At 41.8% G+C, this 16,085-nt stretch overlaps 2 protein-coding genes across 2 annotated transcripts in view; both read left to right on the forward strand.

Moving 5' to 3' along the window:
* Positions 1-4,653: 4,653 nt before the first annotated feature.
* CCL20 (chemokine (C-C motif) ligand 20) lies at positions 4,654-6,295 on the forward strand. The gene is made up of 4 exons (XM_009325072.1): positions 4,654-4,735; positions 5,004-5,118; positions 5,895-5,972; positions 6,268-6,295. The coding sequence occupies exons 1-4, from the start codon at positions 4,654-4,656 to the stop codon at positions 6,293-6,295; spliced, it is 303 nt and encodes a 100-aa protein (XP_009323347.1).
* A 1,595-nt stretch (positions 6,296-7,890) lies between these two features.
* DAW1 (dynein assembly factor with WDR repeat domains 1) overlaps positions 7,891-16,085 on the forward strand; it is a 32,236-nt gene continuing 24,041 nt past the window's right edge. The window contains exon 1 of the mRNA XM_009325118.1: positions 7,891-8,068. Within this exon, the coding sequence (XP_009323393.1) occupies positions 7,891-8,068 (178 nt within the window). The remainder of the gene's footprint in view (positions 8,069-16,085) is intronic.

Below are 16,085 nucleotides of genomic sequence, written 5' to 3' on the forward strand. Positions count from 1 at the left end.
AGCTTTGCAGCTGGCGTCTGAGAGCAGTCTGACTCCCCATCTCTTCTCTAACATCCCCAAACTGCTCAGAACTGTTGGTTTCCCAGTATTACCTTGGAAAAGGCTCAGTTTTCCCTGATGCATTTCCTCTCCTTTCACAGCTCTAACTGAACGGCTCTACAGCACTGGCATCTAGGTTGTCTTTGTCTCATATTTTATAATACATACAGGAGGGGGTTGGCCTGTTCCCTCTGGCCCTGGAACAGAAGGGGAGGTTTAGAAGAGGCTGAAAACTTTTGTCAATCTGTGTTTCGGCGCTTTGTCTTACTGTCAGTGCAGCAACAGGGAGGGAGAGCAGGGTTTGTGAGGGGATCAGAGGAGGGAAAACAGGAGGGAGGGAAGTTGAGAAACTTACAGCAAAGGAAAGTCGAGAATAGACAAATAAGTTAGGAAACTAAAAGAAGAAAAGGAGAGTTAGACATGACAAAACCAGAAAAAATAATGTGAGCTTCACCGTGGCTTGGGAAGGAACCCAAGTATAAGATCATGCTCAGGGCAGAGCCATGTCCAGTTGAGGTTTGAGTATGTCCAAGGGTATTCAGACTGGGCTTTCACATCCCCTCCTGGGCAACCTGTCCCAGTGCTTTACCGTCCTCACTACGAAGAGGGTTTTTCACTATGTCTGATGAGAATTTCCCTTTTCACTACTTGTGGCTGTTGCTTCTTGTGCTTCGGCTGTGGCCCTCTGAGGAGACTCTGGGCACAGCCCTCCCCACGCAGCCTCGCGGGCCCCAGGGCAGGGAAATAATGGCCTCCCTCGACCTGGTGGTCCCCTCGCTGACCTCCACTCCATGTGCAACCTCCTAATTGCATCAGTGTTAGGACACTAAACACAATGTATTGGCCCAGCAATGACCACCCACAACTGGCCCATGAGCAGACTCTGAGGTGCTGGTCGCCACCCCGGAGCCCGGCGGCCCGGTCTTTCACCTGTGTTGCAGTCCCCTGTCCAGTCCATACGGCCCCATTTGGTCACGCAGGTGTTAAGGGAAACCAGGACGAAAGTCTCATTGCGTCAGGGTGGACAACAGTCGCCGTCCCCTCCTCTGCAGAGAATAATCACTTCCCTTGAACACATAAGCACCTCCCTGTTTTTGTATTTTTTGCCTTCTCTTTGCATTATGGACTTCTAATGTAAAGACTGATAAGATATGGTTATAAGTCATATCAGGTCCTAGCAGGCAACTTTCTTCAGCTGTTTGCATTAAACCTTTTCTGGTTTGTTTTTTTTTAACTACTTTGTGCAAATAAACTGAAGGTACTTTGTACACACCAAGTGCAAATAAAAGGACAGTGCTCCTGAAGTTGAGGCCCTCCTGATGGCTTTTGTTCTAAATCTCAACCTCATTTCCTAAATCTAAATCTTAACCTCATTTCCTAAATCAAACAAACCATGAGATAAAATGAGTACCATGAGCAAGAGTCCCGCTGCGACACGAGGCACAACACCAGCCATGGTCTCTAGTGGGAACCAGAGGTGTGATGAAAACTCCCTGAGGGCAGAAGTATGGGGTGAGCACTAAGTGGGTGATGCCATTGCTCTAGTATCCAAACTGCTCGCGCTTAGTTAGGAGTAGGCAGGGGTGTCAAAGCTCAGGTGAGAAGATTCTGTCCAAAAAGCACTGAATGGAGAAGAAATAGAGCTGTAGAGTCAGAAGGGAGACTAGAGATGCAAGGCCACCTCCGTCTAGATAACAGTATCAGTAAGCACAAGTTAAGGTGTAATTGCCTAGGAAATGGTATAAGAAACACCAAAGTTGGGCATGGGTGTAATAGATTTGGGATCAATGAGGAAAAGGAATTAGGGGTGAGTTGTTTGGGCAGAGGAAAGAAGATGCAGGGGGGGTGAAAAGGTGGGTACAAGAAAAGGAGAAAAATGGGGAATAAAGTATAAAATGAAGAAGGAGAGCAAGAAATGGGAGGATGTTGAGAGGAGGAGTGTGGCTGCCTCCAGGCAGTGGTGAAGCTGGCCTGTGGGCCCAAGCTCCCCGGGATGCTGGGGGCAACCCCTGTGGACAACCCACCAGACACTCTACCAGGTCTATGTCTGAAAGACAGCGCAGGAGGGGGGAGTAGGAAGGGATAAACTTGTAAGGAAGGATAGACTTGTACCTTAATACTCAGTGCAGGAGGTAAGGCAGCAGAATTGCAATTTAATAGCACTTACTAGTGATTTTTCACTTTTCTTTATAATAATTGAACCAATCTATTAATGTAACCCCTGTATCAATACTAATAGTAAGCAATAGAATTACAACTCAATATTACTTGAAGTGATACAGTTGTGAAGTAATATTGCTAATAATAGTGGTGTTTTTATTAGCCAATTAAGGTATTAGCTTTTTTTAAAAAGATGTGCTGCCTAATCAATAAACGTTATAATCATCCTAATCAGTTACGTCTCAAGTCTCCAAACTAATGGGGGAGAGGTGAACTTGGGGAGTAACAAGCACATTAGCAAGACAGGAGACAAACTGATCTCTTTCTGTAGAAGGCTTTGTTAGCAATTTTTAAAATTATTGTTTGCCTAATTCTTTTGATGCTCTTGACACTAATCCATGATAAGAAGACACGGTTACTATCTTGACAATCTTAGAGAGTTCACTTTCTAAAGTAGCTGGATACTGTCCTAGTATCGACACTAGAGTGAAAGGGGAGGGTGGAAGTGGAGGAATGCGGGTTGATAACCCAATGCCTAATTTTCATATCTTCTTTAAGGCAGTTGCTTGATAGAGACTGGATGGTGTGAACTCCTGCTTAAAAAATAAGAAGTAAATAAAAGATCCCAGGTTGTTACTGGACAGCCAGTTTAAAAAAAAAAAAAAAAAAGTGGTGCTAATGGGGAAGATAGAGAATTGCTTATTGCCAACCTGATGCTTCTTGATACCTGTCAATCTAGAAATAGTTATAAGTGATTAATGTTTAATTACTCCTATCTTCATGGAAAGGAAAAAGCTATCAAGTCAACTTCCATCTTTTCAGGTGTTACCGTTCTAGTTAGCTATTTTGTAGCACCGCTTAATGCTGACAGATACTCCTTAAAACAGTTCAGAAATAGCTGCATAGTGAGAGCATTGGTCTTTACGTATTTTTATGGCCTTTCACTATGATCCATAAAGCAGTTACAAAAAGCAGCATACCTCAGGGCATGGGATCTTTACTGCCTCTTCCCCTGTCCCTTGGCCAATGGCAGTGGCTCTGAGGAGAAGCATCTCCAACATATGTGACGCCATGCATGCTGCAAGGCTGCTTATAGGTACCCCAGCCATACGAGCTTCCCTAAATTCCGGCAATTATATAGAGAAATTAATTTGTCTGAATAATAAACTGTTCTAGAGTTCAAATTTTTTACATTTCTAGGGAGAAATAATAGGAACGCATCCTTCGTGAGAGGTACTGGCAGTCTGTGAAGAATAGAAGGTACGTAATTATGAACTGACTACGACCGTACCCCTGAGCCCTACCTTAAGAGAAGCCCTTAAAGCTCAGGTTACTGTATAACCACCTTGAGCTGGTAGCAGCTCCTGTGTATGCTAGCTGACCGGGACGTGGCCTGCAGCCATCACATTCATTTCACACAGGTCACTAAACGGCACTGGAAAGTAACAGCAGTAGCAGCTCAAACAGTGTACCTGCGGTGATGACAGAGCCTCTCTCCGGGGGTTTCTCCCGAGCCATGTGGGACAGTTTTAAGATTGTGTGTGTTTTAGTTGAATGTTCAGGAGTCACAATACTCAAGTACAGTTTGGCATGGGGAAGTTAACGATACAGCTATTGTTTATGAAGCAGCATTGATGCACTCTGGACAGTACAGATTCAGTAGAAAATATAGACCCCGTTTCAAGTTGCTTTTAACCTAACTGTTTCAGATGAAATAGTTCAGATGTGTAACAAACTGGCAGAAAGTGATGGCAGTGAATATACGGTACAAGAAACTCTAAAGAAACCCATTTCCATGAATACTCAACGTTGCTCACATGTCCCCACCAATACTACAATCTAGAACTCAGAAAGCAGTGATCTGGAAAGCCTGATATTACTGTGTTGGCCAACCAGTAAATATTAATGTAGCGCTTTGGTATCTTTGCAGATAGTTACCCAGCTTCTGTGAGCATGCCATACCGAAATGAATCTGGCTGAGTTAGGCCCACCTCCCTCTGCCCCCAAGTTGGGCTTATTAAACTAGAGCACAGCAGATACGCAGTTTCTGTAGGTAACATCGAGAGTTACCTACATTTGACTTTCCTCATTTCACAACCCACACTCCTACCCCTAAAAATACACATGCTTCACCCACAGAACCATTACCTCACAGCCTTTTATTTCCTTTTCTTTTTGGCTGAATCTTCTAACCTACTTTAAAAGAAAAAAAAAAAAAAATCCCCAGCATGCTGTTATCTCTGATTATAGCACCAGGAAGGTGTGCTGCGGCCGAATCGGGCATGATGGAATTTGCCATGGGGAAACCCGCTGATGACAGTGGAACCCGCCCGCGTGTGAATTCCCGCGGCTCCTGCCACCCCTTTATAAGCAGGTGGTGGTGCAGCAAGGCTGGCAGGGCAAACAGGCAGCAGCCGAGCACCCACTGGAGCACAGCAGCTGCGTGGAGTGGAAATGGCCGGCTTTAGCAGCAAGAGCTTGGTCCTGGTTTCCCTGTTGGGGCTCCTGGCGCTGCTCCTGTGCGGCACCTCCGAAGGTGAGTGAGCTCGGGCGTTCGGCCCCAGGAAGCGGTTTTCGGTGCCGCTCTGCAGCACGCCAGCCATGCCGGGGTGTGCATGCTCGCAGCTGGCAGCAGGACGAGAGTGAGGTGGAAGGGAATTGTTTCAGCAAAGTATGCTGCCTAATCCTCCTCTCCTGTCAATGGCAATCTGGATAGTCAGGGGGCTGAACAGCGAGTACCCTAGGCAGCATGGCAGCGTGGTCCGAACGGGTTTTATTTACTTTGTCATTTTCCTTCGTACCAGCACAAAGCAACCAGGATTGCTGCCTGTCTTACACCAAAGTGCGTCTGCCTCGGTGGGCCCTAAAGGGTTATACTGAACAGCTCTCCAGTGAAGTCTGCGATATCCATGCGATCATGTAAGTTACTTTTCAGAAGATCCTCTGGTTTTTCTGACATGTATTAACCTTAGGATGTCTGTTTGGGCAGAAACAATGATTTGAACATTATAAGCGTGATTTTTCTTGCTTTTTCAAAATGTTAAATTAACTGAATAAATTGTGCATAATACCCGTAAACAAAATACACAACCTCTAGTTGATAGGGACTACTAACTCATAGGACAGCCGTACAACATAAATAATAAATCTGACTGTTTAGGAATCAGCTGTGCAAACAAAGACATGCTTCCTCTCCAGCTGAGGGCCACTCTAGCCAACACAGGGTGTTCCCTTGCCAAAACCTGTTAACAGACACAAAAGCGCAAAGAGATTTCTCAATTCACAGAGATCGGAATTTTTTTTCCACAAGAATTTAGCCCTCCTAAATGTTGATCTGTCATCTTAGCTTGACAGCAACTATTCTCCTTAGTCTCACAAATTATTTCTGGCATCCAGCAAAGTTCTTTGTCTCAATAGTTCCAGTAAATGGAACACAACTTTATGGTGCAAAAAATGACCCCCGAGACTGAAGCAGCTATTACATTTAAATTTCACTAGGTGTTTCTTTTTGTTCATACAGTATTTGAGGGGTTGTGGAGCATCCCGTATCTAACTGGCATTTACAAAAGCAGTTGTTATTGTTTATTACATAGAGTAACTATGATGCATGTTTTTGATCAAATGCATCTTCACAGTATTTACTAGCAGGGATTTCTAATGATTTACTGATCTCTTTATCATTATTTCTTTTCCAGTTTCCACACCTACGGTGGGCTGAACGCCTGTGTGAATCCTAAGGAAGGCTGGGTGAAGAAGCATCTTCTTTTCCTGAGGTAGGAATCTAAAAATCTAACTACTACTAGGCTGATGAAAACAAAGCATGTATGAAAGCCCGTTTCTTACATCTCCTGAATGCCACTTCTGATGGCAATGTTGAACACATTTCTCTTTCCATCTCCTGTCAGACATGGCTATTCCTTTTTAGAGCCTTCTCGGGGACAGTCATGTCACATGGCCCTTTTTCTACCTGAGCTATTCTCAGGAGGTGCTCTATCTTGGAGAGAGAAACCTATAGTTGACCTGTGGCTGAGGTCATTGTTTATGTGTGTCCTCTCATTCTTTTAACAGCCAGAAGCTCAAGAAGATGTCAATGTGATATGGTTTCCAGCAAGGAATTAAACACAGACGTGGCTGAAGAACCACCAGGTTCAACCTCCCGGTTGAGATCATCACCTTGTACACTGTTGTGTGCTTACTCACCACTATCTCTGGCTTCTTTGGAACCGTTGAACTTCTTGAGTTGATTCATATTGCATCGCTGTTTTGCTTGAACTAAGCATTTTGTTAAAGTTTGTATTTTTACTTACATGTGTATGTTACTAATAGGACGTAAGAGTACTATTTAGTAAGGACTACCTTAAGCTGTTGTACAGAGTATGAATTTTATTAAGTTTATAGCATGTTATTTTTGTTTTGTTCAGCATGTGTAAAGCGGGTTATTTATTCTGTTTATTTTGTTACTTCTTTGGCATTGTCTTGTGCCAAAATGTTTCCTTTTAACTGTAGTTAGCATTATAATACTCCTTGAACTATTGTCAAAAAAAGTCTGCTTGTGGAAAAAATGGAAATTGGAGTTTTAAAAAAAAAAGTTAAAATCTGCACTCTCTGTGTGATGTTTATTTTTTTAATTGAAAAAGGTGACTTCCCCTTGAGATGAATTCCTTTGCTTATGAGCCTCCTCCAGCTGAAACAATTACGCAAGTGTATTCACACCCGTTAAAGCCACCTTCCACCCTGCTCACTTCGTTTGCTCTATGGGTAGCTATGACCTCCATAGGACATAATTCCTTCCTCCTGTCCCCCCAGACAGCTGCTATATATGAAACTTTTGCTTAACATGAAGACCTGTTCTTAGCTGAATTTCACCTTAATGAGGCCTGAGAGAATTTCTTTTACCAGTTTCTCGATTTATTCAGGAGAAACCTTACACATATTGTTACAGGGCAAGCTCCTAGCTCGTCCACCGAGAAGGATTACAATTATGATAACACAGTCTGCTCTCAACTTAAAGGGCTACGTCTAGAGGAGAAATTTGCAGTGCTTTCCTCCCCTTTATGCGTTTCCTATAGTATCCTATGACTTCTAGCGTAACAAGGTTTTCCTGATGCAGGATCTCTTGGTGGAGGTCTGCAGACACTACTGCAGTACAAATGGTGCCTGATAAAAGTAATGGGACTTCATGGAGTAGGTAGGACATGGGTGCAGGTTGAACGGGGAAGGCAGCTCAGCTTTTCAGGTACTATTACACGGCCCACACGGACTTCAGGGATGTGACCAAGTAGGCTGTGTAGGTGTAGTCCTCTCATTGTCAGCACCAGAGTCTTGCAGATAAATCTACCCCTTGGCTTTTGGTACCCGTTAGTCATAGAGATAGAAGCATTAATTTTAATTTAATTTAAACCTAAATGTAAAGCATTTTTGGTGTCCTTCAGAGAGGAGCTGAGGAACCTTGGGTTTTTTAAATGGTGTTCGTGAGTGTAAGGCTGTTATTTTCTGGTTTCAAAACTTGCTAGAACTTAAGCAATCTGCTTGTGGCTCTGCAAATCTGGGAATTGGCAATTCTCTGAGGGTGAAGCTCTGAAGGAGCAAGATTAATTGGCTTTAATTTCCAGCAGGTGGATTCCATGCCTCTGGTATTAAGGATATCATGTACAAAGCTATCAGCCTCCCAGGGAGGAGGAATGATGCAGCATGTTCCCTGGGGATTCCCCTAACTTCTGGGCAAAACTGCAGAGCTCTGCCTCATACTATGATTCATACCTGCTAGCACTAGTGCGGGCTCCTGTTTGGGCTCAAATTGCTCGCAGGCAAAATCAGTCACCAACAAAACGGTACGGACACAATGAATGGATTCGTGTTAAAAGCGAAGGTGAGGTTCCCCAAGGCTACCTTGGGAATAGGTAGGCATTGGTGGGGTCGCTAGTAACCAGAGCTGTATATGAACTTGGTGGAGAAAAACAGAGTCCAAGCTAGCGAATTCAAAGCAGGGGAGCAAAATAATAAAGTGATGTGTGAAATTCTGTGGGTGACTCTTTGTGCTCCCAGGTCGGGCCTGTTAAAAGTTTTGTATTGCTTCTGTAACTCATCCTTCCGCTTGTCAGCCACGGCTCTGTTGCCACAAAAACCCAGACGCTTCATCCACAGAGCTATGACTCGTGGGATTGTTTTTGTTCCTCTTATTCTGGTTGAATGGTTTTTTTATAACCAACCTCACTGAAGGAAAAAAAAAGATAGTAAAAATTGGTTTCTATGTTGATAAGTTTGTTATGTTACTGGTAGGAAATTCCATGTAAAAATAGCATGTCCCTCCATGCATTCCTGAGGATACAAAATAGGTATTATAAGCGAGTGCTGTATCTCCAAAATCGTCAGATCACAGGCACATTTTTATAAGTAACATTAAGTGGCCAGTTAAAAGTTCTGATAGCTCTGAAAATCATGACCATTTCTCGGAAAACCTGAATCCTGATTACTTTGGTGGGGCTGTTCTGCATTTGTGTAGGTAAGTTTCTTTTTCCTCTATATCTTTGGTCCTCAGCTCCTAACTCAGCACGTGCAGTTTTGTCGAATAATTTGAGATGCAGTATTAGATGGTCATTTGGGGACTTTTTCCCTTCCATTTATATATTTTTTTAAAAAACAAATTATTTTTTCTTGCAAAGTGCCAATGAGGCTTTCTGTTACAGCTTGGATATCATCTGGATAATGGCTGTGAGAGCTTTCCCTTCAAAGTCTCAGCACAACTTCATACTTCAGTTCCAAAGTCTCCTGCTCTCGCTGTATTGAGACCAGTCCTCAGTGATTCCTGTGCCTGCTGGAGTATTATTATTGAATCCTATTTGTGCATATTCTTTCTGTGGGTTTTTGTTCGTTTGTTTGTTTGTTTTGTTGGGGAGGGGGTCAGTTTATTTTTATTTTTGCTTCTTTTTTAATTGCTTTTTTTTCCCTAAAGCAATCTCGCACCATTCCCAGTCAGGACATTGCAGCATTTCATTAGCTTGGGATCTTTGAGAGAAAACTTTCTCTTCATATATGGAATCACAATTGGATTTACTCATTTCTTAATATTTTTTTCTCCCACTCCAGCACAAAGCAAAAAACTAACTTAGCATTGGATGGACAGTGATTTTTGAAAGGAATAGCAAACCTTCTGCTGATTAAATTTTGCTGTTAAAATATAAAACCTGCCACACCTCGTCTGCTGGGCAAGCACTAACAAGTTATTTGTTGAATTACTGTTCAGTTGATGGTAGCTCTGAACTATCAGCTGAAGACTGTTTTTTGTTCCTCATCTCTTGGTTTTTCCACCTTCCACACAAAGCGGGGGGGTTGTAAAGCATGTGCAAATCCAAGAGACAAATGGGTGAAGGCCCTTCTTAGCCTGTGGTACGCATGTTTTCAGGTATATCTGAAAACCAGGCATTACTGGGCGTGCATAGTGACAAGGGCACTTTTAGCTCTTTGACGGGAGTGCTGACAATTGGTCAGTTATTTTCAGTTACCAGTAACAACAAGCCCACGTGTAGCTGAACTTCACTCCTGATGAACTGGAATGCATCGTTCAGCTGTGGTTTTGTTGAGAAGTGAATCGGGGAATTCGTGAACCAAGAAGGGCTTTAGGCTTATGACACTGTCACTTGATTTTAATGGCATACACCCAGCTGGATAAACATCAGAACAATACAGATGGTCAATTGTAACAAGCTGCCTGCATGCTGAGCTCAGCTGCGTTACGCCTTGGCAGTCTTACTCCAAATACCAGGCTACAGGCAACATGCTTTGCCAAAATACGAATCATGAAAGAAGTTTTCAGCCTTCAGACTAAAACCAGCGCATTGTGTATGCTAAGTTTACTAAGCAATTGTAGCTGTGTGACTGTACATAAATGGAAAACTATGACCGATGTTCCTATGAGCTTGTGGTTGCTCTGTTCTGGGAGGTGTCAGCCTTAACTGCCCGGTGTTGCAGTCCTAACTCTGTTAATGGGTTTTAAATTGCTGTGTTTGTTCCTTCTGCATTATCAATTGCAGATAGCTTCCAGTCAAAGCTCACCAAGAGTTGCTGGCGTTAGAACATTTAAATACAATATACAATAGATACGGTGCTGTGGCTGCTGTTATATATTAAGCATAGCGTATTGCTCATGTGGCTGCTACCGTAAATAAAGCCAGGCACTTTTTTAATGGTCTTTTCAATTCCTTGAATTTATAGCATTATTCAAAGATTATGCAATCCAAAATACATATTTAATGTAAAAGCATCAGATGAAATTTAGAATACTGTATGCTTAAAAAGCAAATATGTCACGGAAAATAGAGACTAAAATATTATTATTATTATTATTATTATTATTAAAAGCGCAACAGCATTTCTATAGCTTTGCTTATATGACTTCAGTTATACCCCCAAAATAAAGTAGCAGTTTTATTTGTAAGCATCTGCATCTACATTTCCGTGTTCCTGAAATTTTGCTACTTCCTAACTTTCAATTGAAAACTCTATTAATATTTTTTTTTACATTCTCTTTGTATCAAGGAGACAATTGATAGTCTTGAGATCCCCTGAAAAACCAGATATGCTCTATGTTGTGTCCATATACGGAATTGTGCTGGATACACTTACAATGCACATCCTATACTACAGGGATTTTATCTACCGTCACGGCCACACAGCTGCACATACAAAAGTGAGGAAAAGAGGGAGTGCACGTGGCCGATTTTCCTAGACTAACAGTGCCAGCAAAGGGATATGAAAATCCAAGGAGAAAGAGCTACCCGACCCTCAGAAGAGGCGACTGATGTAAGTTGACTTTGCACGGGTATCTATTCCGTGGAAAAAAAGTCTGTATCTCAAGGTTCTGTTAAATTTGGTTCCTTCCCAATTGTTAATATTCTTATTATTGGAGAAGTGTCCAAGGAACATGTGAGATGCAATCACTAAGGTTCATTAAATATATCATTAATTCCTACATATATTAGGAATTAATTTACAAACCTAACCTCTTGGTTAAATCTGTTTGTACGCCCTTTGGATCCAATGCATTCCAGCATACTATGTTTTCACAATACTCAGTCTCCCGGAGTATCTGGATTTACCTAAAAATCTAAGCTTCACAGTGATTTTTTTTTTCCTAGACCTCAAAACTACAGAGAAAGCCTTGGAAAACAAAAGATGAACATCTCAACAGCTTTTCATACCTAAGCTAGTTGTATGATGTTTTGATATCCGACTCGTGTTTTTGAGTAGCAGCTGTAGTAATGAAATTTAAAAGGAAGGTTATTGCCATGTTTCTTGCAGTGTGAAAGGTTGTGTCCATATACAGAATTGTATAATGGTTGGTTAAACCACGACAGAACGCTACTTTCAGTTGTCAGAAATTATGACCTTGAGCCACTTTTTCAGTGAAAAAAATTGCTGTTCCAGCTGAGGCTGAAGATGTGCATGTTCTGTCTATCTGTTTGGTTTATAGGTGTTTTTTTTTTTCTCCTTCACTTCTTTACTGCCGGAGATGGATGTAATGGCCCGCAGGCTTCAGAGAAGCTTGCTCAAGGGCTAACATTAACTGTTTCCTGTGCCACGGTGAGTGAGAAGACACACATAGATAGTTGTAATAAGATATCAGACACGCTCTTCTGTTAGTTGGGGGTTTCTCAGCCTGTGAAGAATACCTCACTTTGTAAGACGTGCTCTTGGTAAGAATGAGGGAGAGAGACAAACCAGCTTCTGGAAACAGGAACAGTGTGGCCCAGCACTTGGGCTCCCTGGTGAGAAAGCCTGAATGACGGGATCCATTTAATAGCTAGCTACAGGATAAAGCAACTTGGGAAACAATAAACACCGAGATAGTGCAGTTGGGGTACCATGATTAGTGAAGGCATGTACCAAAGTGTACGAAACAGAGCACAAAGTATTTCTTATTTCTGAGTCAAACTTTAGGTACGTTTGTGATGCAAATTGTAACTGTCTTCTCCTCTGGCCGTGTGCCCGTAAGCCAAGGCAAAACAATTATGTGTAGGCAAAAATTTTACGTGTAGGATGGTCTAGTACAACAAAATTGTACTAGACTCCTCCTGTATCTTCTGGATGATAAAATTTAATCAAAACATCGATTGTTCTTGAAGGAACATGGCTTGCAAGGGCATAAACTCTGTACCAAGAATTCATACAACAAATATTGAGGTGACAGTAGACAGCATCATTAGATACCGAGGGTAGAGAAACATTACAAAGCTGTAAGAAGCTACAGATTCATACCTGGGGGGGAGCGGATAGCAAGGTGCTATGCACTGAGCGGTCAAGCCATCTAATGAGAGTTGTGTCGGTGGAGACGGGTTCAAGTAAGTGGTCAAATTTGCAGTGAAATTGTCAATTACAGAGTCAAGATTGAACTAGTAGTTTAATATCCTTGCAGCGTCACTGGTCAGGCACAAAGCTAGCGAGAACACTATAAACTTACAAAGTAGGCAAATGGGCATCTGAGAATGATAGATTTAATGTGGCAGATACATCAGCGCTGTAGAGTGAGTGGTCAGTTTGGTGACGTCAACTGTTCACTCAAAGGTGGCAGTATCTCACGTATGAATAAGCTCTGTTATATAGCTGTACTTACAGAATACAAATCAAAACGTTCATGCAAAAGTTTGTCCTGCATCTCTGAAAAATAATAGTATTTTAGCTATATGCTTTACTACAGTGATTTCTTTTTTCAAATGTACATTTACTAGAGCTGGTTGAAAAATACGATTATGTGTTCCGGTGGGCATCTGAATGTTTCATATTGTTATGACTAGGAATAAATGGTCAAAATGTCTTTCAGAGACAATGCAAATCTGAAAGATATCTGAAATACTGCAAATCTCAAAGAGCTGCTCACTCTACAGCATCCTCCAAATTGGTATGAGAGTAGGCAAAAATGTTTTATGAATTTGAAAGTGGGTAGTGCCGTATTAATGCTAATTACAATGAATGGATGATACACATATATATTGTTTTGCACATCCATATGAAGTACACAAAATGATGGTAAAGAAACTTAGAAAACAAGAAACATGGAGACAATGCAATAGGACTACCACACTTAGTGAAGGCACATTGTAGATATGTAGAAAACGCGGTGGTTTATGTGAAATGCTTAATGAATTTTGGCATTATAAAAATGAAATATAAAAGCCCGAATGAGTTATTTTGACTTTTTCATTGAAAACAATGGTGAGATGAACACACTTTCACTTTAATGAACCTGTGTTTTCTAAAACAAAGGGGCTTTCACTACTTATCATCTTCAGTTCTATTGTAGACTTACTAGAAATCCTGTTACTCGTCAGGAGCTTTTTGCTTCCTCCTGACTCAAAGCGGTTTGACTCAACTGTGTGTTAGGTATATGTAGGAGAAGCGCGCCTCTATTTTCCTCACTCGGTGCATCCGGATAGCTCACTGGCTTTCACCTTGCAGCTCAGACCATCTGACCGCAGAACACTTGCGTAATTACCTGATACCGTCAGCTTTGCCGTCTCGACTGGATGATACAGATACCTTAACCAAAAGGTCTTCAGCCCCCTACAGTCTGGACCGTGGAAAGAAAGATTAAAGGCATTTCTGAGTTCTTCTCAGAGAGGGTAAGATAAATATATTTTACTGGGTTTTTTTTTTTTTGCATTGAGGTTTTTTTGTTGTCAGGTCTACCCATCAGCTTGGCAAAGTTAAGAGGAAAGGCTCTCCCTTAAAAAGTGGGCAGCAAGGAAAAACTTTTTTTCAGCGAAGTGAAAATTTGACTGAAACAAGTAAGAATGTATGGAATTTGCCTGACTGCATGGGATATGTAAGCAGTTTGTCAGAAATGGAAGAAAAGAGCGAAGAAGGGAACTACTGTTCCTTTCTGGTACTTGTTACTATCTCAGTAGGTAAACAACACACGCATCTGTTCGTGTCAACAGAACTTGTAGGTGAGACACTTTCTGGGTAAATAGCAACTAGTAATTTTTTATTTTTATTTTTTTCATTCGAGATGAGATAACTTTAAATTGATGAAAACAGCCATGCAAAGATGAAAAACAATCTTTGGGAAAGAGAGCACTTTGCCTGTTCTATAACACACTGTCAGCTCTTTCTCCCAGAACAGCTCTTACCTAGTGAACAGCAGACTCCCAGAAGATCATGTTCCTTATACAAGTAATATAGTTTTAACATCTTTCATGGCTGTGGTGTCATGATTAGCATTGGAAAGAACAGAGCAGAAGTGAGAAGGAGCTCTAACAACACACAGAGAAGTGTATGTGTATAGCGGTGTCTGTTTGGGCAAGAGGAAGCAGGTTATCTAGGCCAGAATAAAACAACCTTGAAAAAAATTACCTAAACCCGTTTAATTCACCAAGCAGAAACAAGGAAATATCAGAACACAGTCCTTCTGCATCTAACAGACCTGACAATTATGAGAAAGGACAGCATGCAAAAACTCCCCTTGGTAAAAATTCACTGCACCCATTACTAGCATAACAGAAATAGGAAGTGGCTTTCTACATCTTTCCCTTAACTCAGACTACTCTTGGGCTGGCCTTTCTGATTTAGTTCAGCATACCACAGACTGACCTACTTCAGAACAAGTGGGTCATGATACAACTTTAAATCAGGAAGCCTAAAACCCACTCTTCTCTGCAAGCGAGAGTGCGTTTGAGTCAGAAACACTTTCTTCTTGTTATCCTTCTTAGGATGGTACTTTGGCTCAAGAAAAGAGAGATTTTCAGAACCTGTGTTGGCAGGAAGAACCCAAGGTTCTCAAAAGGAAGCTCTTCATTGTAATGGTATTCATTTTGCTTCATACCGCCCAACACAGTTGTCTCCAGCACTCTAGATAAGTGTACATCGCGGCCTTTCAAAGGCTTTTGAATATTGACTGATAGTGAGGTTCATAGTAGCTTAACTTTCTGCCACCCCTGACATAAGCAAAAATGCACAGGGAACAACTGATGTACAAGTTATCTTTGCAGGCTGATAACACCAATACTTTTGATCTCTGTATGTAAAAGCTGATTATCTCATCCAGAGATAAAAATTGCTGCAGATCCTGGATGAACGTCTCAGCATTTAATTTTTCTTCCCAGTGTAGATATTTTTGAACTCTCTATGGTGCGTATGCAGATTCTTTGAAGCCGGCCTTTCATGGCTTAGAGGCTGTGTGCACTCTTTGAATGCTAAAAAATATCAGGGCAAGAATTTTGCCCCAGCAGTCTAAAAATTTTCCTTCTGAAAGTATACACTAGTTGCCCATTTCCCTGAACTTGAAAAAGAGTTGCATTTCTGCTTAACAGTCAAGATTTCGTGGCATGGACTTCAGCTCAGTCTGCTGTACCATCGGAGTCCCTGCTTGTCTAGTCCTCAAGTAATCAGCTGTGTTTAAGTCCCTCCCTTCACTCCCTCACTACAGTTTTTACCTTTGCTGCCTAAAGTCTCCTTAGGTAATCCTACCTGTGCTACGACTCTGGTTCTGTTTTGTCAGAAAGACATACCGTTAGTTACTATATATTTATTTTGCAAACATTTTTCCCTGGGCGGCACGCTGGGGAAAAGTTCATCTCAGGATAGCGTTAGCTCTTTGTCCCCTGCTCAGGTAGTCAGCAAATTTTTCTAGTTGCTATGTAGGAACAGAGCAAACAAGGCCATTATGCCAGTGCCTCGTTGGGACAGTCTGGGTAGCAGACACAGAGAGCTAAGAGGGATTGACTTCTGTCGTGACTCCACCGCTCCTGAATCTTCTGCTTACAGAAGCAAGGAAAGGAAGCGAGAGCTGAGGCCTGATTTGACTTATCGCCTTTCAGTGCCATTATTGCCTCTTAATCCCAGGTGATGACAAGCTGTGAGGCATGCGTGTTCAGATGGAGATTTACAGCAAG

This window comes from Pygoscelis adeliae, unplaced genomic scaffold (assembly GCF_000699105.1).
Source record: "Pygoscelis adeliae isolate BGI_AS28 unplaced genomic scaffold, ASM69910v1 Scaffold155, whole genome shotgun sequence".
Taxonomy (NCBI): domain Eukaryota; kingdom Metazoa; phylum Chordata; class Aves; order Sphenisciformes; family Spheniscidae; genus Pygoscelis; species Pygoscelis adeliae.